At 47.2% G+C, this 25922-nt stretch overlaps 3 protein-coding genes across 10 annotated transcripts in view; all 3 read right to left on the bottom strand.

Annotated features, from left to right (window-relative positions):
- Window positions 1-992: 992 nt before the first annotated feature.
- LOC134729313 (nuclear pore complex-interacting protein family member B13-like) lies at window positions 993-3453 on the bottom strand. Its single transcript, XM_063597760.1, has 2 exons — window positions 3232-3453; window positions 993-3143 (listed from the first exon to the last, which is right to left on the bottom strand). The coding sequence occupies exons 1-2, from the start codon at window positions 3451-3453 to the stop codon at window positions 2412-2414; spliced, it is 954 nt and encodes a 317-aa protein (XP_063453830.1). The 3' UTR covers window positions 993-2411.
- LOC117976294 (putative nuclear pore complex-interacting protein family member B2) lies at window positions 993-22271 on the bottom strand. Of its 8 annotated transcripts, none has more exons than XM_055099114.2 (8): window positions 16141-22271; window positions 15741-15898; window positions 12892-12977; window positions 8774-8873; window positions 8466-8610; window positions 7234-7294; window positions 7089-7124; window positions 993-5729 (listed from the first exon to the last, which is right to left on the bottom strand). In XM_055099114.2, exons 2-8 carry the CDS (start codon window positions 15763-15765, stop codon window positions 5415-5417), a joined length of 768 nt encoding a protein of 255 aa, XP_054955089.2. In that variant the 5' UTR covers window positions 15766-15898; window positions 16141-22271; the 3' UTR covers window positions 993-5414. The 8 variants fall into 8 exon arrangements, with proteins under 8 accessions (XP_054955089.2, XP_063453834.1, XP_063453835.1 ...); XM_063597764.1 differs by having other exon boundaries at window positions 15741-15827; window positions 16062-16142; XM_063597765.1 differs by lacking the exon at window positions 16141-22271 and adding an exon at window positions 16052-16140 and having other exon boundaries at window positions 15741-15827.
- LOC117976296 (serine/threonine-protein kinase SMG1) overlaps window positions 16067-25922 on the bottom strand; it is a 44897-nt gene continuing 35041 nt past the window's right edge. The window contains 1 exon segment of the mRNA XM_063597742.1: window positions 16067-16140. The gene's annotated coding sequence lies outside the window, so the exon portion shown is untranslated.

Here is a 25922-nt window from a genome sequence, read left to right as displayed (position 1 = left end):
CGCTACTCCTGGCAGTGCGTCAATCAGAGCGTCCTGTGCGGTGAGTCCCCAGCAGCACCATGCCATGCACCCCGAGTATCCCCTGGGCACCCTGGCATAGCCAGATGACTTCCGTGCCCCTGTTGCAATAACCACTGCTTCTAAGTCTCTATAGACCATCCCTTAGGTATACCTCATGTAAGTGATATTTATTTTATATATTTTTTGAGTCAGAGTCTCGCTCTGTCACCCAGGCTAGAGTGTGCTGATATGATCTTGGCTCACTACAACCTCTGCCTCCTGGGTTCAAGCGATTCTCATGTCTCAGCCTCCCAAGTGGCTAGGACTACAGGCATGCACCGTCACGCCCAGCTAATTTTTGTATTTTTTTCAGTAGAGGTGGGGTTTCACCAAGTTGGCCGGGCTGGTCTCAAACTCCCCACCTCAAGTGCTCTGCCCTCCTCGGCCTCCCAAAGTGCTGGGATTACAGACATGAGCCGTGGTGTCTGGCCCTAATGTGAGTGATCTTTAACACTGAGCACTTGAAAAAGAAAACCCTGAAGAAACCTAATTATTTGATGTGTGGACGACAAGGAAGAAGATAGAAATGGCATCAGATAATAAACAGTGTAAATGTTTATCAGAAAGGGGCTGGTGGTCGGGACGAGTAGGAGGATCGCTTGAGTCCAGGAGAGCATCTCTACAAAAAAGTTAAAGGATTTTTTAACATTGGCCAGGCGAGGTGGCACACATTTGTGATCCCAGCTACCTGGGACGCTGAGGCAGGAGGATTGCTTGAAGCCCAGGAGGTTGAGGCTGCAGTGAGCTGTGATCAAGCCACTGCACTCCAGCCTGGGTGACACAGCAAAATCCAGTCTCAAAAAACAATAATAATATTTTACATAACCAACCGCTTCGGAAGATTAAAAAAACCCCCTATGATTAAAAACCTCAGGTCCCTCAGGCAATCATACCAGATATCGAAACAAAGCAATAACATAAGGACTGCAGTATTTATTTTATTTTTATATTATTTATTTATTCTTTGTTAGTTTGTTTTTGGAGTGTGGGTTTTGTTTTGTTTTGTTGATTTTTTTATTTTCTTCTACTCAGTTTTATTCTTATTGCTCAGGGTTGAGTGCAATGGCCTCTTCTCAGCTTACTCAACCTCCGCCTCTTGGGTTTGGGTGATGAAGGTTCCATGACAGCGGCCCTCCGCTTCTTCGGTTTGGGTGATGATGGTTTCACCTCAGTGGCCCTCTGCCTCTTGGGTTTCAGTGATGATGGTATCACCTCAGCGGCCCTCCACCTCTTGGGTTCGGATGAACGTTTCAGCTCAGCGGCCCTCCGCCTCTTCGATTTGGGTGATGATGGTTTCACCTCAGCGGCCCTCCGCCTCTTGGGTTTGGGTGATGATGGTTTCACCTCAGTGGCCCTCTGCCTCTTGGGTTTTGGTGATGATGGTTTCACCTCAGCAGCCCTCCGCCTCTTCGGTTTGGGTGATGATGGTTTCAGCTCAGCGGTCCTCCACCTCTTGGGTTCTGGTGATGAAGGTTCCACCGCAGTGGCCCTCCGCCTCTTGGGTTTGGTGATGATGGTTTCACCTCAGCGGCCCTACGACTCTTGGGTTTCGGTGATGGTTTCACCTCAGCGGTCCTCCGCCTCTTGGGTTTGGGTGAAGTTTCCGAGTCAGCGGCCCTCCGCCTCTTGGGTTTTGGTGATGAAGGTTGCACGACAGCGGCCCTCGGCCTCTTGGGTTTGGGTGATGATGGTTCAACCTCAGCGGCCCTCCGACTCTTGGGTTCGGGTGATGAAGATTCCGCGTCAGCGGCCCTCCGCCTGTTGGGTTTGGGTGATGATGCTTTCACCTCAGTGGTCCTTGGTTTGGGTGATGATGGTTTCACCTCAGTGGCCCTCCGCCTCTCGGGTTTGGGTGATGATGGTTCCACCTCAGCGGCCCTCCGCCTCTCGGGTTTGGTTGATGATGGTTCCACCTCAGCGGCCCTCCGCCTCTCGGGTTCGGGTGATGAAGGTTGCACGACAGCAGCCCTCCGCCTCTTGGGTTTGGGTGATGAAGGTTCCATGACAGCGACTCTCCGCCTCTTGGGTTTGGGTGATGATGGTTTCACCTCAGTGGCCCTCTGCCTCTTGGGTTTGGGTGATGATGGTTTCTCCTCAGCGGCACTCCGCCTCTTGGGTTTGGGTGACGATGGTTTCACCTCAGCGGCCCTCCGCCTCTTGGATTTGGGTGATGATGGTTTCACCTCAGCGTCCCTCCTCCTCTTGGGTTTCGGTGATGATGGTTTCACCTGAGCGGTCCTCCGCCCCTTGGGTTCGGGTGACGAAGATTCCACGTCAGCGGCCCTCCGCCTCTTGGGTTTGGGTGATGATGGTTTCACCTCAGCGGCCCTCCGCCTCTTGGGTTCGGGTGATTAAGATTCCACGTCAGGGGCCCTCCGCCTCTTGGGTTTGGGTGATGATGGTTTCACCTCAGCGGCCCTCCGCCTCTTGGGTTTGGGTGATGATGGTTTCACCTCAGCGGCCCTCCGCCTCTTGGGTTCGGGTGATGATGGTTTCACCTCAGCGGCCCTCCGCCTCTTGGGTTCGGGTGATGATGGTTTCACCTCAGCGGCCCTCCGCCTCTTGGGTTCGGGTGATGATGGTTTCACCTCAGCGGCCCTCCGCCTCTTGGGTTTGGGTGATGATGGTTTCACCTCAGCTGCCCTCCGCCTCTTGGGTTCGGGTGATGATGGTTTCACCTCAGCCGCCCTCCGCCTCTTGGGTTTGGGTGATGATGGTTTCACCTCAGCGGCCCTCCGCCTCTTGGGTTTGGGTGATGATGGTTTCACCTCAGCGGCCCTCCGCCTCTTGGGTTTGGGTGATGATGGTTTCACCTCAGCGGCCCTCTGCCTCTTGGGTTTGGGTGATGATGGTTTCACCTCAGCGGCCCTCCGCCTCTTCGGTTTGGGTGATGACGGTTTCACCTCAGCGGTCCTCCGCCTCTTGGGTTCGGGTGATGATGGTTTCACCTCAGTGGCCCTCCGCCTCTTGGGTTCGGGTGATGAAGATTCCACGTCAGCGGCCCTCCGCCTCTTGGGTTCAGGTGATGATGGTTTCACCTCAGCGACCCTCCTCCTCTTGGGTTCAGGTGATGATGGTTTCACCTCAGCGGCCCTCCACCTCGGGTTCGGGTGATGAAGATTCCACGTCAGCGGCCCTCCGCCTCTTGGGTTTCGGTGATGATGGTTTCACCTCAGCGGCCCTCCGCCTCTTGGGTTTGGGTGATGATGGTATCACCTCAGCGGCCCTCCGCCACTGGGGTTCGGGTGATGATGGTTTCACCTCAGCGGCCCTCCGCCTCTTGGGTTCGGGTGAACGTTTCACCTCAGCGGCCCTCCGTCTCCTAGGTTTGGGTGATGATGGTTTCACCTCAGCGGCCCTCCGCCTCTTGGGTTTGGGTGATGAAGGTTCCATGACAGCGGCTCTCCGCTTCTTCAGTTTGGGTGATGATGGTTTCACCTCAGTGGCCCTCTGCCTCTTGGGTTTGGGTGATGATGGTTTCACCTCAGCAGCCCTCCGCCTCTTCGGTTTGGGTGATGACGGTTTCACCTCAGCGGTCCTCCGCCTCTTGGGTTCGGGTGATGAAGATTCCACGTCAGCGGCCCTCCGCCTCTTGGGTTTGGTGATGATGCTTTCACCTCAGCGGCCCTCCGCCTCTTGGTTTTGGCTGATGATGGTTTCACCTCAGCGGCCCTCCGCCTCTTGGGGTCGGGTGATGAAGGTTGCACGACAGCGGCCCTCCTCCTCTTGGGGTCGGGTGATGAAGGTTCCGCGTCAGCGGCCCTCCGCCTCTTGGGTTTCAGTGATGATGGTATCACCTCAGCGGCCCTCCGCCACTTGGTTTCGGGTGATGATGGTTTCACCTCAGCAGCCCTCCGCCTCTTCGGTTCGGATGAACGTTTCACCTCAGCGGCCCTCCGCCTCTTGGATTTGGGTGATGATGGTTTCACCTCAGCAGCTCTCGGCCTCTTGGGTTTGGGTGATAATGGTTTCACCTCAGCGGCCCTCCGCCTCTTGGGTTCGGGTGATGAAGATTCCGCGTCAGCGGCCCTCCGCCTCTTCGGTTTGGGTGATGATGGTTTCACCTCAGTGGCCCTCTGCCTCTTGGGTTTGGGTGATGATGGTTTCACCTCAGCAGCCCTCCGCCTCTTCGGTTTGGGTGATGATGGTTTCAGCTCAGCGGTCCTCCACCTCTTGGGTTCTGGTGATGAAGGTTCCACGTCAGTGGCCCTCCGCCTCTTGGGTTTGGGTGATGATGGTTTCACCTCAGCGGTCCTCCGCCTCTTGGGTTCGGGTGAAGGTTCCGCGTCAGCCGCCCTCTGCCTCTTCGGTTTGGGTGATGATGGTTTCACCTCAGCGGCCCTCTGCCTCTTGGGTTCGGGTGATGAAGATTCCACGTCAGCGACCCTCCGCCTCTTGGGTTTGGGTGATGATGGTTTCACCTCAGCGGCCCTCCGCCTCTTGGGTTTGGGTGATGATGGTTTCACCTCAGCCGCCCTCCGCCTCTTGGGTTTGGGTGATGATGGTTTCACCTCAGGGGCCCTCCGCCTCTTGGGTTTGGGTGATGATGGTTTCACCTCAGCGGCCCTCTGCCTCTTGGGTTTGGGTGATGATGGTTTCACCTCAGCGGCCCTCCGCCTCTTGGGTTTGGGTGATGATGGTTTCACCTCAGTGGCCCTCCGCCTCTTGGGTTTGGGTGATGATGGTGTCACCTCAGTGGCCCTCCGCCTCTTGGGTTCAGGTGATGAAGATTCCACGTCAGCGGCCCTCCGCCTCTTGGGTTCAGGTGATGATGGTTTCACCTCAGTGGCCCTCCGCCTCTTGGGTCTGGGTGTTGATGGTTTCACCTCAGCGGCCCTCCGCCTCTTGGGTTCGGGTGATGAACGTTTCACCTCAGCGGCCCTCTGCCTCTTGGGTTTGGGTGATGATGTTTCCACGTCAGCGGCCCTCCGCCTCCTAGGTTTGGGTGATGATGGTTTCACCTCAGCGGCCCTCCGCCTCTTGGGTTTGGGTGATGAAGGTTCCATGACAGCGACTCTCCGCCTCTTGGGTTTGGGTGATGATGGTTTCACCTCAGTGGCCCTCTGCCTCTTGGGTTTGGGTGATGATGGTTTCTCCTCAGCGGCACTCCGCCTCTTGGGTTTGGGTGACGATGGTTTCACCTCAGCGGCCCTCCGCCTCTTGGATTTGGGTGATGATGGTTTCACCTCAGCGTCCCTCCTCCTCTTGGGTTTCGGTGATGATGGTTTCACCTGAGCGGTCCTCCGCCCCTTGGGTTCGGGTGACGAAGATTCCACGTCAGCGGCCCTCCGCCTCTTGGGTTTGGGTGATGATGGTTTCACCTCAGCGGCCCTCCGCCTCTTGGGTTCGGGTGATTAAGATTCCACGTCAGGGGCCCTCCGCCTCTTGGGTTTGGGTGATGATGGTTTCACCTCAGCGGCCCTCCGCCTCTTGGGTTTGGGTGATGATGGTTTCACCTCAGCGGCCCTCCGCCTCTTGGGTTCGGGTGATGATGGTTTCACCTCAGCGGCCCTCCGCCTCTTGGGTTTGGGTGGTTCTTCTGCCTCAGCCTCCTGAGTAGCTAAGGGAGGTGTCTGGTGGCCCATCCTGTTTGTTAAAGTTTCAGCTGTGAGGTAGCGCCAGTATGGCAATCCTGAAGAATGACGATGCTCCGCTGCCGCCATTCTGACCTGTAGGGCCAAAGGAGGCAATGTTTTCACACATATTCATTTGATGGACAAAATTACCGCCACCAACACAGTCTGCACCTTCTGTTGCTGGTGATAGATTTTTGCACCTTTCCATCCTCCAGGTTTCAAAATAGCAGTATCAGTGTCATAATATCACCCTTCCTCTGAGTACTGCCAATAGCTGGGGGGTAAAGAAAAGTCATTGGGACACACTGTTGTCTCCACATGCCACTGTGTCTGTCTGCAAATGTAGGCAGGCTGGGGTCCTGCCCCAGGGAAGACAGAGTCATAACAGAGCAATAAAGAAGCATGTTTGAGACACAGGAGTGTCTATGTCTATCCTCATTCCTCCCTCACAGCCATCACCAGAGCATGTTTCTTGCACCAGGTCAACAGACAGTAAGAGACAGTAAGAGAGGTATGAAAAGCCCATTGTCCACACATGTTGCAGCTTCTTTTTGGAGAATGTTTTCCAGGCCTTTTATGTTCTGTCTCTGATTCTCAGAACTCTGCAAGGTCAGTGTGACCACCCTGCTCCAAATCTAAGAAAACAGAGGTTTCCAGAGGAAGGAGAAATTGTGCCCAGGGTCACACAGCTTGCAAGAGGCAGAGTGGAAGTTGATTCCAGCTCTGCCTGCAGGCCCCTCTCATTTCCCCTCTGTTTCCCTTCTTGACAAAGGATCTTCTTCACTCTGGAGGTGCCACCCATGAGAACAAAGAGCTCTGGAGAGATGTGGATTCCTGAAGAGCTGCAGGGGAACTGGGAGAGGGTTTTCTGACAGAACAATCTTACCTCAAGAAGTCAGTTAGGCATGGCTGTAATATTTCTTTTCACTCCCTGGTAATACCAAATTGTAAGTGGACTAGGACATAAAGAATACTTTTGTCCATGGAAAAATGAGGTGGGAATTCTAAACAAAGCAAGTTTTAAAACTGTGTTTCACTTCAAGTGTACAAGTCCAATCGCGTGTAATCATAGGACTCGGCAGCTTTTGAAGGTACAGAGGCCACACAAGAACCAGCTTAGCTGAGCATCATTTAAGGCCGTCATTTGGAATTGTCCCTGTGGGTAATAAGTTACATTCACTCTTCACTAATTTACAGTCAGGGCCCATTTACTATTACAAATATGGAACCTCTGACACTTAGAATATTAGATCGGGGCCCCACTGGGTGGGGATGAAGGTGTTTTTGCGCAACACGGTTACCAATTGGGATGGGACTGTGATGCTTGTAGGCAGCCTTCCTCTCTGCCATCTCCCTCTGCAGGGCTTGAGCACAGAGCCGTAGGGAGAAAAATGTATCCATGTCCTGACCTGGCAGACTATGTCCAAAAGCAAGGAAAACAAGCAAACTTACCCAGTTGCAAAGAGGCTTTCTTGCAGAAGGGGTGATCTGAAAAAGCCAACACATGAGAAATTGAATGTTGAGAGAGTCTAAGGGCTGTGGCATCATCTGCATCAGCACTGAACTATCCTGCAACTGCGGGGAGGAAGCTCCTTACTTTGCATTTGTAGTAGTCCTCTGCCCGCCGCCGCAACTCTTGCGCCCGTTGAAACATTGCCCTATGGATTACAATCACTTTCATCAGATAAAGCACCACTTTCAGGATGATTTTAAATAATCTGCCATGTTTCTGTTATCCTCACAACTGTACCCTTCCACAATCTATCTCTACCTAGAAAACGTATTTCAGATGGCTATAAGAGTACAGTCTGAGCCGGTCACGGTGGCTGACGCCTGTAATCCCAGCACTCTGGGAGGGTGAGGCGGATGGATCACGAGGTCAGGAGATTTAGAGCATCCTGGCTAATACGGTGAAACCCCGTCTCTACTAAAAATACAAAAAATTAGCCGGGCGTGGTGGCAGGCACCTGTAATCCCAGCTACTTGGGAGGCTGAGGCAGGGGAATCACTTGAACCTGGGAGGTGGAGGCTGCAGTGAGCCAAGATCATGCCACTGCACTCTAGCCTGGGTGACAGAGTGAGACTCTGTCTCAAAAAAAAAAAAAAAAAAAAAAAAAAATTGGCCAAATGTGGTGGCACACACCTGTAATCCAAGCTACTCGGGAAGCTGAGGCAGAATTGCTTCAAACTGGGAGGCAGAGGTTGAGTGAGCCAAGATTGCACCATAGCACTCCAGCCTGGGTGACAGAGCGAGACTCTATCTCAAAATTGAAAAAGAAAAAAAAAAAAGGCTGACTGTGGTGGCTCACACCTCTAATCCCAGCACTTTGGGAGGCTGAGGCAGGTGGATTACCTGAGGTCAGAAGTTCGAGACCAGCCTGGACAACATGGTGAAACCCCATCTCTAGTAAAAATACAAAAATTAGCTGGGCGTGGTGGTGGGCACCTGTAATCCCAGCTACTTGGGAAGCTGAGGCAGGAGAATTGCTTGAACCCAAAAGGCAGTGAGCTGAGATTGTGCCATTGCACTACAGCCTGGGCAACAACAGCAAAGCTCCATCTCAGGAAAAAAAAAAAAAAAGAGAGAGAGAAAGGAAAACCAATGCCAGTAGCAGCAACTCCTGTTCCCCTGAAAAAATGACAAACAAGAATGTAGGAAGGGAAAGGAATTATACACCTTAAACTAATGAAGCAGAAAGGACAAACTCAATTTTGAACCCACTGAATTTGCCACAAATATTGTAGAAAATATTCTCAAGGACTTTACAGTTGTCTACTTTGATTGGCACATGGTTCATACAACAGTATTTGTGTCAAGGCACATCTTACTGTTTTTTGGCGGTCTTCCTCTTTCCATTGATTTTGGCATGATGGTTGATTTTCGTTGTCACCTTCATCTTATGGATTTTAGCTCTAACTTTTGTTTCCACATGTCTCCATAGAGTAATGACGTCTTTCAGGCCAATTTTATTTCCTGGAAAGGAAGAAACTCTTTTCTTTGTGTGCATACAAATGGACCTCAGCCCTTGGTGAGAGTGAGGAGAGGAGAAGGTGAGAAACCTCAGGGCAAGAAGCTGTTCTTTCCCTTTCCAGGGCAAACTCATTTCCACACTATGGGGACTCAAACAGAGCCATACCTTCCTGTCTACGGTGGTTGGACCTCCAGGCTCTCTGCTGTACATCTGTGGATCCATCATGTCCATTTTCAGACTGGAAGATAGTCTTCAGGAAAGACACCTAGGAAATAATAATATAAGAATGACGGCTGGGCACGGTGGCTCATGCGTATAATCCCAGTACTTTGGGAGGCCGAGGCAGGTGGATCACGGGGTCAGGAGTTCAAGACCAACCTGGCCAAGATGGTGAAACCCCGTCTCTACTAAAAATACAAAAATTAGCCGGGCATGGCAGCGGGCGCCTGTAATCTGAGCTACTCGGGAGGCTGAGGCAGAGAACCGTTTGAAGCTGGGAGGCGGAGTGCAGTGGCGCAATCTCGGCTCACTGCAACCTCCAGCTCCTGGGCTCAAGCCATTCTCCTCCCTCAGCCTCCCGAGTAGCTGAGATTACAGGTCTCTGCCACCATGCCCGACTAATTTTTGTATTTTTAGTAGAGATGAGGTTTCACCATGTTGGCCAGTCTGGCCTTGAACTCCTGACAGGCGATCTGCCTGCCTCGGCCTCCCAAAGTGCTGGGATTACAGGTGTGAGCCACCGTGCCCGGCCATTTTTTTGTTTTTGTTTTTGTTTGTTGTTTTTGAGATGGGGTCTCACTCTGTCACCCAGTCTGGAGTGCAGTGGTGTGCTCTCGGCTCACTGCAACCTCTGCCTCTCAGGTTCAAGTGATTCTCCTGCCTTAGCCTCCTGAGTAGCTGGGAGTACAGGTGCCTGACAGTGCACTCAGCAAATTTTTGTATTTTCTGTGGAGATCGGGTTTTGCCATGTTGGCCAGGGTGGTCTCGAACTCCTGACCTCAGGTAATCTGCCCGCCTCAGCCTCCCAAAGTGCTGGGATTACAGGCATGAGCCACTGTACCTGGCCAAAATCTCCTAATGTTTTAAGAAAGTTTACAAATTTGTGTTGAACTGCATTCAAAACTGTCCTGGGCTACATGCAGCCCGTCACTCATGGGTAAGACAAGCTAAGTATAAAGTAATTATCTTTTCTTTTTTGTTTTGAGACAAAGTTTTGCTCTGTCACCCAGGCTAGATTGCAGTGGCATGATCTCAGCTCACTGCAACCTCCGCCTCCCGGGTTCAAGCGATTCTCCTGCCTCAGCTACTGAGTAACTGGGATTACAGGCGCCTGCCACCACGCTCGGCTAATTTTTGTATTTTTAGTAGAAACAGGGTTTCACCATCTTGGCCAGGCTGGTCTCCAACTCCTGACCTCATGATCCACCTGCCTCGGCCTCCCAAAGTGCTGGGAATACAGGTGTGAGCCACTGCACCTGGCCAGTAGTTATCTTTTCTTTAAAGTTATTTACTTGTTTTTTAAATTGATGTATAGCATTGGATGCATTTATTATATATCACATGGTAAAAGAAGCCCTCTAAATAATACTTCTCTCTTGGATTATATGAATCTTTGTCATTTAAATGTCAGCATAAGTTAAAAAAAAAAACAACACAATGAAGAGATTACTTCATTCACAAATAAGTATCAAATTTTAGTGCTTAAAAATTAACAAGGTGGGCCGGGCGTGGTGGCTCACGCCTGCAATCCCAGCACTTTGGGAAGCCAAGGTGTGTGGACCACGAGATCAGGAGATTGAGACCATCCTAGCTAACACGGTGAAATCCATCTCTACTGAAAATACAAAAAATTAGCAGGGCATGGTGGCATGCGCTTATAGTTCCAGCTACTTGGGAGGCTGAGGCAGCAGAATCACTTGAACCCGGGAGGCAGAGGTTGCAGTGAGCCGAGATCGCACCACTGCACTTCAGCCTGGGTGACAGAGCGAGACTCTGTCTCAAAAAAAAAAAAAAAATTACCAAGGTGGAGATCATGAAAATGGCATGAATAGTGTGGGATTTCTCTAAGATTGTTGATATTAATTCCATTAGACTCTTATGTGAGTGAAGACGAAGACTTCCCCTGAGTAAGTTCAGACAGCTTGTGATAACATTTCTACATGGATTCCTCAGGATTTAACTATATATTCTTGAAAACATCTCAATTTTAAATGTTTCTTTCAAGATGGTGAATTAAACAGAGATAGCCCTTCAACAGGTTGAACTCAGCATATGCTGAGTCTGAAATGGAAATGATGGAGTTAGAGAACCATACAACAATGGTAATGATTTCAGAAACATGGTGTTGAGCAGAACAAAGCAGACACAAAAGAGTACCTATGGCATGGCATGAATCTGTATACGCGAAATTCCAGAATAAGCAAGCTAACCTATGATAAGAAAGAGACTGGCTGGGAAGAGTGAGAGTTCACTTTCTGGGGTGACATAATAGTGTAGATCTTGGCTGGGCACGGTGGTTCACGCCTGTAATCCCAACGCTTTGGGAGGCCGAGGCGGGCGGATCACCTGAGGTCGGGAGTTCAAAACCAGCCTGACCAACATGGAGAAACCCTATCTCTACTAAAAATACAAAATTAGCTGGGAGTGGTGGCACATGTCTGTAATCCCAGCCACTCAGGAGGCTGAGGCAGGAGAATCGCTCGAACCTGGGAAGCAGAGGTTGCAGTGAGCTGATATTGCCCCATTGCACTCCAGCCTGGGCAACAAGGGAGAAACTGTTTCAAAAAATAAATAAATAAATAAAATAATGTAGATCTTGAAAGGGGGTTGGTTTATGCTGGTGTATGTACTTTCCAAAGTTAGTAAACTTACACTTAAGGTTATATATTTTGGCCAGGCGCGGTGGCCCACGCCTGTAATCCCAGCACTGGGAGGCTGAGGCAGGCGGATCACGAGGTCAAGAGATGGAGACTATCCTGGCGAACATGGTGAAACCCCGTCTCTACTAAAAATACAAAAATTAGCCAGGCGTGGTGGTCTACTAAAAATACAAAAATTAGCCAGGCGTGGTGGTCTGCTAAAAATACAAAAATTAGCCAGGCGTTGTAATCTGAGCTACTCAGGAGGCTGAGGCAGGACACTTGCTTGAACCCCAGAAGCGGAGGTTGCAGTGAGCCGAGATCTTGCCACTGCACTCCAGCCTGGGCGACAGAGTGAGACTCTGTCTTAAAAAAAAAAAAAAAAAAAAAAGTCATCAAACCAGATGACACAAATCAAATGACATTTCACTTTGTTTTGGTCCATTTTGTTTGTTAGAGACAAGAGTGCAGCAGGGCCATCTCGGCTCACTGCAACGTCCAGCTCCTGGGCCCAAGCGATCCTCTCACCTCAGCCTCTCCAGTAACTGGGATAACAGGTACACACCACCAGGCCTAACTAATCTCTTTTGGAATTTTTTGTAGGGATGGGGCTTCGCTATGATGCCCTGGCTAGTCTTCAACTCCTGGACTCAAGTGATCTGCCCACCTCGGCCCCCTAAAGTGCTGGGATTACAGGCCTGAGCTGTGTAATTTCATGCCACGTGACACAGCCCAGTAAAAAGGAAGAAACCCCACGGGTCCAGCGTCTACTCACAGAGATGCACTGATGGCTGATAAATTCCAGCAGGAGCCAAAAGAGCATCCACCGCACCCACATGTCCTGGTCCTTTCAGGGTGCCCTGAGGCTGCCAGGACAGAGGTGGAGGTGGCTTAGGGCAGGGGGGAGGGAAGGGGACGGACCGGGCTGGGATCTGAGTTGGGGAGGGGGAGGGGGAGGGGAAGGGGAGGGGAAGGGGGGAAGTAAGGGAAGGGAAAAGAGGAGAAGGGGGCTGTTGGGCACCTGGAGGAGGTGGAGGAGGAGGAGGAGAAGAAGAAAGGGGTCTGGGAAAGGATCCAGTTCAAATTAAGTTCTCAAGCGCTGGTGGAAGGTTTAGCTACAGGTCACGGAGAAGATCAGGGAAGCAACAGGACACGCGGGGCAAGGGAGCGTGAGGCTTAGGAGCAATTAGAGGGAGACAAAAATGTTCTGCTATCCACCAAACCTTCTTCAGTCTGGGCCCTCCCTTAGCAACCCTGGGGCTTTATACTCCCTCTCCACCAATCCCTGATAACCCCTGTGGTGCCTCACAATGGACAATGCCAAGTAGCGCCCGCATCATTCCAATGACCCCTCCCCCATCTCAGCCCCATCTCAGTCTCCCACACTCCTCGCAAGGACAGGTCCTCTCTGGAACCTTCACAAACCTGATTTCTGGTCCTCCCCAACCAGCTCCCTGTCCCTGCTTCTGGGCGCTCCTTCCTTCCTGAGCTCCCAGGGTTCCTCAAGGTCACTTTTGGCGACAAAACATAAAAAACAAATGATGGCAGGATGGCAGGAAGAACCTCATACCCAAGCAGAGTGCCAGGTTTTACAGCCTCCGCTCAGCCATTCATATCCTAAGCAACAAAGCATCAGCAGGATACGGAAGGTCCCGATAGTAAACCATCTCCATCACATCCATGGAGCCATCCATCCATCAACCTGTATCTCAGGAACAAATGTAGATACATTCATTTTAAGCATGCATAGTACATTTACAAAAATTAACCTGACTTATTTTGTTCCAGCAAATCTCAATATATTTGAGAGCAATCAAATCACACAGCATGTTTCTGATCGTATAACTGTGCTAGAAGTCAATGATTAAAAGCTAATTCAAAATTATTATTTGCTTGGAAATTCAAAGTGCCCTTATAAGACATAAACATAAGAAAGAATCCAAAATGAAACAAGATTGCCTTTCAACTCAATGATAAGATCATAACATGGCAATAAAATGTCTCCCTCTGGCCTGGGAATTCCTCTTTGTGACACAAGGTTGTGTGATCTCAAATCACCCCTAACCCACCTAGACATTTTAACATCCGAAACCGAGTGATGATGTCCTTATCTATATCATCTTACTGCCCGTGTGTGTGGACTTTAAATTCTGAACCCAAATGAGGGGGAGAAAACCAAGTTGACTTTCATGATTGACCTCTCAGGGATGTCCAAGGAATCTGTGCATTTCAAGAAACAAAGTTCATCAGCTTCTCTCCTAAGGTATTTGCCTACAATACCCAGAGGGCTTGGCAGCATCATGTGTGATGGGTGGGGAGCTCCAAGCAGGTGGGCAGGACCCAGGGGCCTGGTGACCAGGACAGATCCCCACTGTCCATCACCTTTCCTGGCCCTGTCCTCAGCTAAACTTCCCACAGGCCTTCTGCCCGATCACACAGAGTGTGCCCAAACTCTCTCAGGCCTCTGGCAGCTGAAAACCACTGCTTTAAATCCCTTTACCATTTACTATGACATATGGTTATTGTAAACAGGAAATATTCTATTGATGCTACAAATGGAAAGCCAATGCCTTTACCATAAATAGAAAAACAACCCTAAGAAGCAAGCAAAACAAAAGCAAAACAGGGGCTGGGTGTGGTGGCTCACGCCTGTAATCCCACCACTTTGGGAGGCCGAGGTGGGCGGATCACAAGGTCAGGAGTTCCAGACCAGCCTGGCCAATATGGTGAAACCCTGTCTCTAATAAAATACAAAAATTAGCCGGGTGTGGTGGTGGGCGCCTGTAGTCCCACCTACTTGGGAGGCTGAGGCAGGAGAATAGTTTGAACCCGGGAGGCAGAGTCTGCAGTGAGCCGAGATTGCACCACTGCACTCCAGCCTAGGCGACAGAGCGAGACTCTCTCTCTAAAACAGCAACAACTACAAAAAAACAAAAAACAGGGTTAACAAAAGTATGGTATTCAATTCTTTTTATATGCTGCAGCCATGTTCCAGCCCTAGATTTGGCTGGGCATGGTGGCTCACGCCTGTAATCCCAGCTCTTTGGGAGGCTGAGGCAGGCGGATCACGAGGTTAGGAGTTGACACGAGCCTGGCCAATATGGTGAAACCCCATCTCTACTAAGAATACAAAAATTAGCTGGGCATGGTGGCGCACACCTGTAGTCCCCAGCTACTCAGAGGCTGAGGGAGAGGGATTGCTTGAACCCGGGAGACGGAGGTTGCAGTGAGCCAAGATTGTGAGATTGTGCCATTGCACTCCAGCCTGGGGGACAGAGTGAAACGCTGTCTCAAAAAAAAAATATATATATATATATATATATATATATGTGTGTGTGTGTGTGTGTGTCTGTGTGTGTATCTATATAAATCTCAAAAATAAAAGATCGTTTCTGAGATTATCATTTTAAAAGACAAGATAATGTTCAACTTAATGAATAATTTAATTATTACTATTGGACTTTTTGTAGACTGCACAGAGCATTCAAAACAAATGAAGGAGAATAAAAAATATGTATTACATGTTGTAAAATAAATATGATGTGGTTAATTCTTTTATTCAAAATTATAGAACATATATATGTACTATAGAATGTATTTCTTATTATGAGTCATGTTAAAAAGTAGTTTAGAAGCTGTTGATTTGAATTTCCTTTTCAAATTTTGCAGGATTTTTTTTTTTTTTTTTTGACAGAGTCTCGCTCTGTCACACAGTCTGGAGTGCAATGGCATGATCTCGGCCCACTAAAACCTCCACCTCCTGAATCTCAGCAATTCTCCTGTCTCAGCCTCCTGAGTAGCTGGGACTACAGGCTCACACCACCATGCCCGGCTAATTTTTGTATTTTTAGTAGGGACGAGGTTTTGCCATATTGGTCAGGCTGGTCTTGAAGTCCTGGCCTCTGGTGATCCACCAGCCTCAGCCTCCCAAAATGCTGGGATTACAGGCATGAGTCACCATGCCCAGCCTAAACTTGGCAAGATAATAAATAACCTTTTTAAGTGTCGTTGGGCACTTGTCTGGTTGTTTTTCTTTAGGTTAGCATGCCAGCAATGATTCCTTTTGAGTTTCTGACAGAAGATAGTGGTTTTCATCCAAATAAGTCAACTACTCTACCCCATCCCTAAGCCACTTGTATGGAAAGAAAAAGAGGAAGAAGCCAGTACTGAGACTGTGTAAGCTTCCCCCAGCATCACCCGCTATGAGATGTGTGGCAGCTGAGACCCAGGAACTGCTCAAGGGCACCAGGCCCCATCTGTCTGCACTCACTCACCTTCCTCAGGTACTCGCATGGGCATGTCACTGACTTTACGTGCTGCTGCAGCTCCTTGGTGAGCTGGCCCTGGTCATGGGACAGGAACTGTGGGGTCAGGACAATAGAGAGCTTCACCATTTGCAGAATGAGAACAGGGGCTCATCAAGAGTGCCAACCTATTAGACAATTTTAAAAAAAAAGTGTTGAATGTGTGGAAAAACAAGGTGATGTTTGAGTCTATAGTGGTCAAGGGCTTCAGAAAAGGACAGAACCAAGTTCAAATTCCTGTACTTTGAATTTCTACTTCATGCCATGCAAAATTACTTTACCCCTTTTAACCTCAGTTTTCTTCTGTGTGAAACAGGAACAATAGTTTCATTCGTCATTCAGTTTCTCTCAAGGTTTCACGAGATCATACCTACAAAACATCCAAGTCATTTAAATGTATCATCATTTCGGTCATAATTAGTGGGATCCATTTCACTATTATTGGATATACAGTTCTGTGCCTGAAACCTACAAGAAAAGAAAATGTTAAGTCTAAAAAGCATTAGTGATTTCTCATTTTTATATTACTAATTATAACCCTATTTAATCACACAAGGCCTTGTCCGTGGCAGGTGCTCAATAAACACTTGTCGAATCAATGCATGTGGGCTCCGGAGCCACACTGTTTAGATTCTATTCTGCCTCCACCACTTATCAGCTGTGTGATCTGGGTAAGATAATTCACCTCTTTATGTCTGCACTTCCTTCTCCATAAACTATATATAACGAGAATCCTTAGCTCATTCGGTTGTGGTGAGGGGTGAATGATTTGGCACACAGGAGGGGCTTGTTAAACATTAGCTGTGATGATCTCCTTCCAAATCTTCATTTTCAGAGCCACAGATGAGGCCATAGTGCAACCAGGTGACCTTACAGTGTAAGTACACATGATCGCCAGCTATGCTCTATCTCCACCATAGGTCCAAGACTGGGTAGTTCCGGCCTGGAGGCTTCTGCTGCATCTGCCTTCTCAGTGTTCACCTAAGGACTTTTGTATTTTCCTCCTCACATCCCCACAGATGGGGTTCAGGCTGCCGAACACAGCTGGGTGATGCCAGGGCAGTGGCCACCTGTGCCAGCCCCGTGAGGTAGCTGGAGGATCATTGTTCCTTCCTTCTCGGGCTCTGGGCAGATGCCAGGGCTGGGGTGACCCATGCCCTCAAGTTTCTTGCTTTGGAGGGCCACATTTTCCCTTGGCAAAGAGGGTAAAGGTCACAGGATGCCGGAGAGCTGTGACTTCTCTGTGCCCTGGGCCCAAACTATGAAGACCTGACACACTATGCTAAAAGTCCAAGGCTGGGTGCTCCCCAGAGCTTCTTGCCTCACCGCTTCAGCTGAGGGAGGAATGAATACTATGTCCTCCCAGAGCTTTGGGAGCTTGTAGCAAGCAGCCTCCCCAGCGCAAAATCTCTTGGAAACCTCTAACTGTGTCGGAAACATTAGTGCAAATGTTGCATCCTATTTCCCATATGTCCGCATGTTTTAGGAAAAAACCCTCAATTTCCTAAATATGCAAGAAAAATTGGTATTGTAGGACAATGTGACTTTTCTCTTACGTAACTCACATTCTTATATGATAATGATAAGGGTTAACATTAATTAAGCTGTCACTACGTGTCAGTCACGGTGCAGTCATTCTCACACATTATTACACTTAAACCTGGTAGCAAGCTTGCAAGGTAGTTAGTTGTTTTTCCTTTAAAAACTGAGTCTCAGAATGATGAAGCACTTTGTCCAATGTCACACAGCTAGTAAGTGTGGAGACCTTGCATCCAATCCATGCCCATCTCATTCTAAACACCACGTTATGTGTTCTCCAGCCCATGGAGAATAATTTTAACACAGTCAATGAAATTTCTACACAACAATGTTCTTGTCTCAAGTCCAAGAATGCCTCCTACACCTCCCATAATACTGGCTTTCTGGTGAGTAAAGATGCCATTCTCATGTGTAATCAGGTGGCAAATGGAGATATGACCAAAGTAACCATTTGCCTACACTCATAACCCTGTACACACTCTTCCTGTGTCGATTCAATTCAAGTACCCCTTTTGATCACTTAGCAAATCTGACCTTTAAAAGGGTTAAAGTTTTTATATCCATGTTAAGTTTCTGTATTGCTTTGGAAGTCTCTGGTTAAATGAATACCCTTTTAATAGTGACCTGTGATTCTGTTTTGATCAAGTGTTTTCAAACTTGACATCTTTGATGGGTTTCTCCAGTGTCAAAATCCTAAATCAGGTCTTTTTGGCTTAAAATTAACTTTGGGATTTTTCAGCTGCGTCCCTTCGGGAGTCTAAAGAATGTATCTCTCATCTTGTAGAGGTATTAAGTGATTCGATTTATTTGGTAGATTATATGGGCGGGCATTGTCAAATGTGGTGATACTGCATGGGAGGGCACTGTCAAGTGAGGTGACATTAGATCTCATCTCAGTTATATTTATGGGTATGTTGTTGATATACATGTTCCAAAAATTACATACATTTATACAAATTTAATGTTATGATTTGTAATTTTGATAGTTATACTAAATATTTGTTAAAGTTATATTTGTATAAACATGTTATGAATGGCTGGGCACCATCACTCATGCCTGTAATCCCAGCACTTTCGGAGACAAAGGCAGGTGGATCACCTGAGGTTGGGAGTTCGAGACCAGCCTGACTAATAGGGTGAAACCCTGTCTCCACTAAAAATACAAAAATTCGCCATGCCTGGTGGCACATGCCTGTAGTCTCAGCTACTCGGGAGGCTGAGACAGGAAAATTGCTTGAACACAGGAGGTGGAGGATGCAGTGAGTCGAGATCATGCCACTGCACTCCCACCTGGGCGACAGAGGTAGAATCTATCTAAAAAAAAGTTATTAATTATTTCTGAAGATTATATGAAATTTATAAAAGTCTGGTGGTCCTGATGTGATGCTGTCAGTCATGATTCTGATTACTGTCTTAAAATGCTGCACATAAGTAATTAAATTTCCTTGTGAACTGGGAAGTTTCATCAGACTTTTATCATAACTATTGTTTCCATCATCCACAGTTACTGTTTTGAATTCTTCTCTAAAAATATTTGTAATTGGCAATAGTCCAAATTTTCTTTTGTTTTCTTTCCTGTTTTTGAGACACAGTCTGGCTCTGTCGCCTAAGCTGGAGTGCAGTGGTGGGATCTTGGCTCACTGCAAGCTCTGCCTCCTGGGTTCACGCCATTCTCCTGCCTCACCCTCCCAAGTAGCTGGGACTACAGGCGCCTGCCACCACGCCCAGCTAATTTTTTGTATTTTTAGTAGAGACGGGGTTTCACTGTGTTAGTCAGGATGGTCTCAATCTCCTGACGTCGTGATCTGCCCGCCTCGGCCTCCCAAAGTGCTGTGATTAAAGATGTGAGCCACCGCGCCTGGCTTAATTTTTGCATTTTTAGTAGAGAAGAGGTTTCACCATGTTGGCCAGGATGGTCTCGATCTACTGACCTTGTAATCCGCCTGCCTCAGCCTCCCAAAGTGCTGGGATTACAGGCATGAGCCACTGCAACTGAATTTTTTTTTTTTTTTTTTTGAGACAGAGACTCACTCTGTCACCCAGGCTGGAGTGCAGTAGCATGATTTTGGCTCACTGCAACCCACCTCCTGAGTTCAAACAATTATCCTGCCTCATCCTTCGGAGTACCTGGGATTACAGGTGAGTGCCACCGTGCCCGGCTCATTTTTGTATTTTTACTAGATACGGCGTTTCATCATGTTGGCCAGGCTGGTCTCAAATCCTGGCCTCAACTGATCCACTCTCATTGGCCTTCCAAGGTGCTGGGATTATAGGCATGAGCCACCACACCTGGCTCAGTAAGTACATTTTTTATTATCAAAAAAGAGTAGTGTATGATTGGCAAATTCCGTGTAGAATGTATTTTATCGATGGCTTCTATTTTTATAATTTCTGAGTTAAGTACTTTTTAATGAATGCTTTTTAGTTTGGGGCAGATTCAGTTGACTAAAGCACCTCATTTCCCAGATACATGAAATAAAATATTTGGCTTCTTTTCCAATTTCACACTGATGTTATTTTGTGAAAATCAGTGCTTTAAGATAAATCTTTATACTTTAAGGTAAACATGAGAAACTTGATCTAATATTTAATATTTATTCAGTTCTACACTTTATTAACTTCTACACCAGCAGATTTAAAAATTATGTAACTATCTCAAGAAGTTTCACTTGGGTGTAACGGTTCACACTTGTAATCCCAGCACTTTGGGAGGCTGAGGTGGGAGGATTGCTTAAGGCAAGGAGTTTGAGACCAGCCTGGGCAATACGGCAAGATCCCATCTCTATTTTAAAGAAAAGTTTCACTTTGGGAGGCCAAGTCAGGCGGATCACAAGGTCAGGAGATCGAGACCATCCTGGCTAACATGGCAAAACCCCATCTCTACTAAAAATACAAAAAATTAGCCAGGCGTGGTGGTGGGCACCTGTAGTTCCAGCTACTCGGGAGGCTGAGGAAGAAGAATAGCGTGAACCCAGGAGGCGGAGTTTGCAGTGAGCTGAGATTGTGCCACTGCACTCCAGCCTGGGCGACAGAGCGACACTCCGTCTCAAAAAAAAAAAAAAAAAAGTTTCAGCAAATTCCACCTAAGAATTCCACCAGAGTTCTGTTGTCTCCAATGTCATCTTCAACAGATTTCAAGTTGTGAAGCCCTGAACTGTTAATTTATCTTGAGAATGTACATTTAAGCTTAATTTAAGACTATATACCTAAAAATTGAGCATATAATTTGTATAATTTGTTTATGTAAGTTTTTGTAAGTCATAAGTATGTAGTTTCCAAGTGTATAATTTATCTGAATGTAATAGGCATTAATATATTTTACATTATTGGGACCATAGTACAGAAATTTCCAAATGGTTTGTAAAATAACTTGTTATTTGCGTTGTTGTAAAAGTAGTTAATACAATGGAAAAACTCGTAATAAGAAGATACATTTTAACATCAAGAAGTTTACCCAAGGTAATTATGAATACTACCTGGCAAACTTTACAGAAGCTGTGGTATCACTTTTATGATAGAAGAATAGTGTTTGCATTTTGTGTAAAAGTACTTGGGGCTGGGCGTGGTGGCTCATGTCTATAATCCCAGTGCTTTGGGAGGCGAAGGCAGGAGGATCATCTGAGCCCAGGAGTTTGAGACCAGCCTAGGCAACATGGCAAGAGCCTGTCTCTCCAAAACCTATGAAAATTAGCCAAGCATGGTGGTGTGAGCCTGTAGTCCCAGCTACTTGGGAGACTCATGCAGGAGGATCTCTCGAGCCCAAGAGGCAGAAGATGAATAAATAAATGGATGCCACTGAATGAGATGAGGTCTCTCTTGAAGGAGAGAGAAAAAGAGATTTAAATAGTAACAATTATAATAAGGCTGGGCGCGGTGGCTCACGCTTGTAATCCCAGAACTTTGGGAGGCCAAGGCAGGAGGATCGGTTGAGGTCAGGAGTTTAAGACCAGCATGGCCAACACGGTGAAACCATGTCTCTATTAAAAATACAAAATTAGCCAGACATGGTAGTGTGTTGCCTGTGGTCTCAGCTACTCAGGTGGCTGAGACAGGAGAATTGCTTGAACCTGGGAGGAATAGGTTGTAGTGAGCCAATAAATATAAAAAGTATTAGAGTCCTAACAGAGGAAAGTTTCCACTGATCACCTTTTAGCTTTGAATAATGCAGAAGCATTTGCCCAGTTTACTTGTAATTAAAATTCATGCATCATTCACAATTTATCAGTCTTTTTTGTTTGTACAAAAACTAATATAAGTTATTCTCTTTTGTCTGTATTGTGACTGGTTTGGTGAGAGGGAATTAGGCCACTCGAGAGTTTGTGTGTGTTTAAAATTTTCTGGCCAGGCACGGTGGCTCATGCCTGTAATCCCAGCACATTCGGAGGCTGAGGCAGGGGTATCACCTGAGGTCAGGAGTTCTAGACCAGCCTGACCAACATGGAGAAACCCCCCGTCTCTACTAAAAATACAAAATTAGCCAGGTAGGCCACTCGAGAGTTTGTGTGTGTTTAAAATTTTCTGGCCAGGCACGGTGGCTCATGCCTGTAATCCCAGCACTTTGGGAGGCCAAGACGGGCAGATCACTTGAGCTCAGGAGTTCGAGACCAAACTGGGCAACATGGTGAAACCCTATCTCTACGAAAAATACAAAAATCAGCTGAGTGCCATGGCTTGCGCCTGTCCTCCCAGCTACTTGGGGGGCTGAGGCAGTAGGATCGCTCAAGCCCAGGAGGTGGAGGTTGCAGTGAGCCGAAATCACGCCACTGCACTCCAGGAAGGGCAACAGAGTAAGACTCTGTCTAAAAAAAAAAAAAGAAAGAAAAGAAAATTAACTTTGGTATTTCAGGTTGTACTTAAATGGGGACTTAACATGAACTATGTTCATAACAGTTGACCAAATTAAGTGTAGATCGTCTCTTTAATAAAGAGATCATCTGGAACTGCAATTTCTAACTCATACATCATTGCTACAAACCTTATTTGTTTACTGTTTCTCTTCCAAGGACCGTCAGTCATCCTTTAAAATTCATTTGAAGCTCTGAAAAGATATTTTTTGTTACATGGGCAATTTACTTTTAGTACAGTAAAATGTTATGTGAATTTCTACAGTATGTTTGCCAAAATGAATTATATCTAGAATACGCTTAACAATATATTCTGGAGGCAGCTTTCATTTGAAATTAGGTTCATCTTCTGAGAGTATGAAAAAGTTAATGGGTTTTTTGTGCCTGAAGATTTTGATGTTGCATTTAGCTACATTTAATCCACTTTCACCCATAAGGTTTAGCATCTAAAAAAATTAAATCACTGCTAATGCAATTAAAATGCATTATGAAATGCATTTCTGTCCAGGCTGGAGTGCAGTGGCACAATCTCAGCTCACTGCAAGCTCCGCCTCCCTGGTTCACACCATTCTCCTGCCTCAGCCTCCCTAGTAGCTGGGACTACATGTGCCTGCCACCACGCCCGGCTAATTTTTTTTTTTTTTTTAATGAGGCGGAGTCTCGCTCTGTTGACAAGGCTGGAGTGCAATGGCATGATCCTGGCTCACTGCAACCTCTGCTTCCTGGGTTCAAGTGATTCTTCTGCCTTGCTGGGATGACAGACGTGCACCACAACGTCCGGCTAATTTTGTATTTTTAGTAGAGACATGGCTTCACCATACTGGCCAGGCTGGTCTTGAACTTCTGACCTCAGGTGATCCCACCTTGGCCTCCCAAAGTGCTGGGATTACAGGCATGAGCCACTGTGCCCAGCTTAAGATCTCTGTTTGAATGTTAATGCTGGTCAGTTGTGTCTGGATTCCAGAGGGAGGAAGGTAGAATGAGGCATGTTCACACCTCCCCTTCCCATCATGGCCTAAGCTGGTCTTTTCAGTTTACTTTGGAATGTCCTTGGTCAACAGGAAGGGTCCATTCAGTCGGATTGGGTGGCTTAGAATTTTATTTTTGGTTTACATCTCAACTATCACAGCAGCCGGGCGCGGTGGCTTCACACCTGTAATCCCAGCACACTGGGAGGCTGAGGCAGGGGTATCACCTGAAGTCAGGAGTTCTAGACCAGCCTGACCAACATGGAGAAACCCCCCGTCTCTACTAAAAATACAAAATTAGCCAGGCATGGTGGTACATGCCTGTAATCCCAGCTACTCGGGAGGCTGAGGCAGAAGAATCGCTTGAACCTGGGAGGCGGAGGTTGTGGTGAGCTGAGATCGTGCCACTGCACTCCAGCCTGGGCAACAAGAGTGAAACTCTGTCTCAAATAAATAAATAAATAAATAAATAAATAAATAAACTATCACAGCATACAGTAGGAGGAATATTTCGTTACTGTCTAGTTAAACTGGTTAATGCAGAAAGGAAGTCTGGAAATTCCAGTTTTAAAGTAAAATTTTGGACATTGTAGGATTGATTATTTGGCATACTTGTGATGTTTGTTCCTGCATTATGGTTTTGTTGGCAGGGCAGCCTTTAAGGACTGGTATATTTTCTTCTAGACTCTATATATTCCCCGTGAGTATTAGTTGTATGGTCAAACTGGCAAATTTTACCATAGGTATAAATAATGGAGAATGTGGAAGAATAGTGAATAGTGTCAGAGATAGTTAAAAGTCCATACAATAGTAGAGAAGATAATAAGTTATAGTGGACTAAATATTTGTTGAATAAATGTTTTAAAAAACAGGCTACCTACAATTTGTGTTGAAGATATGAATGAATGAAGTTTCCACACCCTTATGTGGAGTCCTGATAAGTAAGCAACAATAAGGAAGGGTCCCCAGGTTGGGGAGAGCCCCAAGTTGAGAAAAATAATGAACAATTATTGTATGAACAATTGTTAGAGACAGCTAATCACAAACAACCTGCGGGCACAATGACCTCATTCCACACATAGCACCCTTCAGCAGGACCCTATAAAACTTTCCTCCAGCCCTTGCCTCTTTGCAGGTAGCCCCTTCTCTGCTGAGCTGCCCATTGCAACATATTTTCATAATTTCTCTAATAAATCTGCCCTTCTTTACCTACAACTATCTTGGTAAATAGCTTTACCACCTGCAAAACTGACCCTAGGTTGTTGCTACCCGATATGGTTTGGCTGCATCCCCACCAAAATTTCATCTTGAATTGTAGTTCCCATAATCCCCATGTGTAGTGGGAGGGACCTGGTAGGAGGTAATCGAATCATGGGGGCAGGTTTTTCCCATACTGTTCTCATGATAGTGAATACATCTCACTAAATCTGATGGTTTTATAAAGGGCAGTTTCCCTGCACGTGCTCTCTTGCCTGCTGCCATGTAAGACATACCTTTGCTCCTTCTTTGCCTTCCACCATGATTCTGAGGCCTCCCCAGCCTTGTGGAACTGTGAGTACATTAAACCTCTTTTTCTTTATAAATTACCCAGTTTTGAGTATTTCTTCATAGCAGTATGAAAAGTAACTAATACACTACCTGAGACACCTTAGGAGATTTGTAATAGCTGTAATGCCAGGTCCACCATATTTTTAGCATAAAGCAAATGTTTACGCATGATATGACTGCACAGGCTTTCTTTCAGCTGGAGCCATAGCAACTCAAGTAGTAACCCTATCTTAGTCTGATTAAAAGTAAGTATTAGTCTGGGCATGGTGGGACATGCCTGTAATCCCAGTACTTTGGGAGGCTGAGACAGAAGGATTGCTTGAGCCCAGGAGTTTGAGACCAGCCTGGGCAACATGGAAAAACACCGTCTCTACAAAAAATACAAAAATTAGCTAAGCGTGGTGGCACACAACTGTAGTCCCAGCACCTTGGGAGGGTGAGGCAGGAGGATCTCTTGAACCCAGGAGGTGGAGGCCGCAGTGAGCAGTGATCATGTCAGAGGTGTGTGAACCAGAGCAACTCCATCTTAAATAGGAGCTGGGAAAAATGAGGCTGAAACTACTGGGCTGCATTCCCTGATGGTTAAGGCATTCTAAGTCACAGGATGACATAGAAGGTCAGCACAAAATACCAGTCGTAAAGACCTTGCTGATGAAACAGGTTGCAGTGAAGGAGCTGGCCAAAACCCACCAAAACCAAAATAGTGACAAGAGTGACCTCCCATCATCCTCCCTGCTACACTCCTACAAGCACCATGACAGTTTACAAATGCCATGGCAACATCAGGAAGTTACCCTATATGGTCTAAAAAGAGGAGGCATGAAAAATCCACCCCTTGTTTAGCATATCATCAAGAAATAACCACAAAAATGGGCAACCAGCAGCCCTCACGGTTGCTCTATGGGGAAGCCATTCTTTTATTCCTTTACTTTCTCTTTTTTTTTTTTGGATTGGGGTCACCCTCTGTCACCCAGGCTGGAGTGCAGTGGCGTGATCTCGGCTTACTGCAAGCTTCGCCTCCCGGGTTCATCCCATTCTCCTGCCTCAGCCTCCAGAGTAGGTGGGACTACAGGCGCCCGCCACCACACTTGGCTAATTTTTTTGTATTTTTAGTAGACACGAGGTTTCACCATGTTAACCAGGATGGTCTTGATCTCCTGACCTCGTGATCCACCTGTCTCGGCCTCCGAAAGTGCTGGGATTACAGGTGTGAGCCACCGTGCCCCTCCTCCTTTACTTTCTTAATAAACTTG

This window comes from Pan paniscus, chromosome 18, assembly GCF_029289425.2.
Source record: "Pan paniscus chromosome 18, NHGRI_mPanPan1-v2.0_pri, whole genome shotgun sequence".
In the NCBI taxonomy this organism is placed as follows: Eukaryota; Metazoa; Chordata; class Mammalia; order Primates; family Hominidae; genus Pan; species Pan paniscus.
Note: the sequence above shows the minus strand (reverse complement) of the source record. Positions and strands in the feature narration are given on the sequence as shown.

Bases quoted from the DNA above. Each gene is read 5' to 3' on its own strand.
- LOC117976294 (XM_063597761.1), bottom strand. From the start codon at position 16,108: ATGACGAATGAAACTATTGTTCCTGTTTCACACAGAAGAAAACTGAGG. The intron at 15,828-16,051 runs GTAAAGTAATTT...CTGACCCCACAG, and splicing joins GAAAACTGAGGTTAAAAGGG to TTCCTGTCCCATGACCAGGG. The intron at 7,125-7,233 runs GTAAGGAGCTTC...TGGCTTTTTCAG, and splicing joins AGGACTACTACAAATGCAAA to ATCACCCCTTCTGCAAGAAA.
- LOC134729313 (XM_063597760.1), bottom strand. From the start codon at position 3,453: ATGGAACCTTCATCACCCAAACCCAAGAGGCGGAGGGCCGCTGAGGTG. The intron at 3,144-3,231 runs GTGAAACCATCA...AGGGCCGCTGAG, and splicing joins AGAGGCGGAGGGCCGCTGAG to GTGAAACCATCATCACCTGA.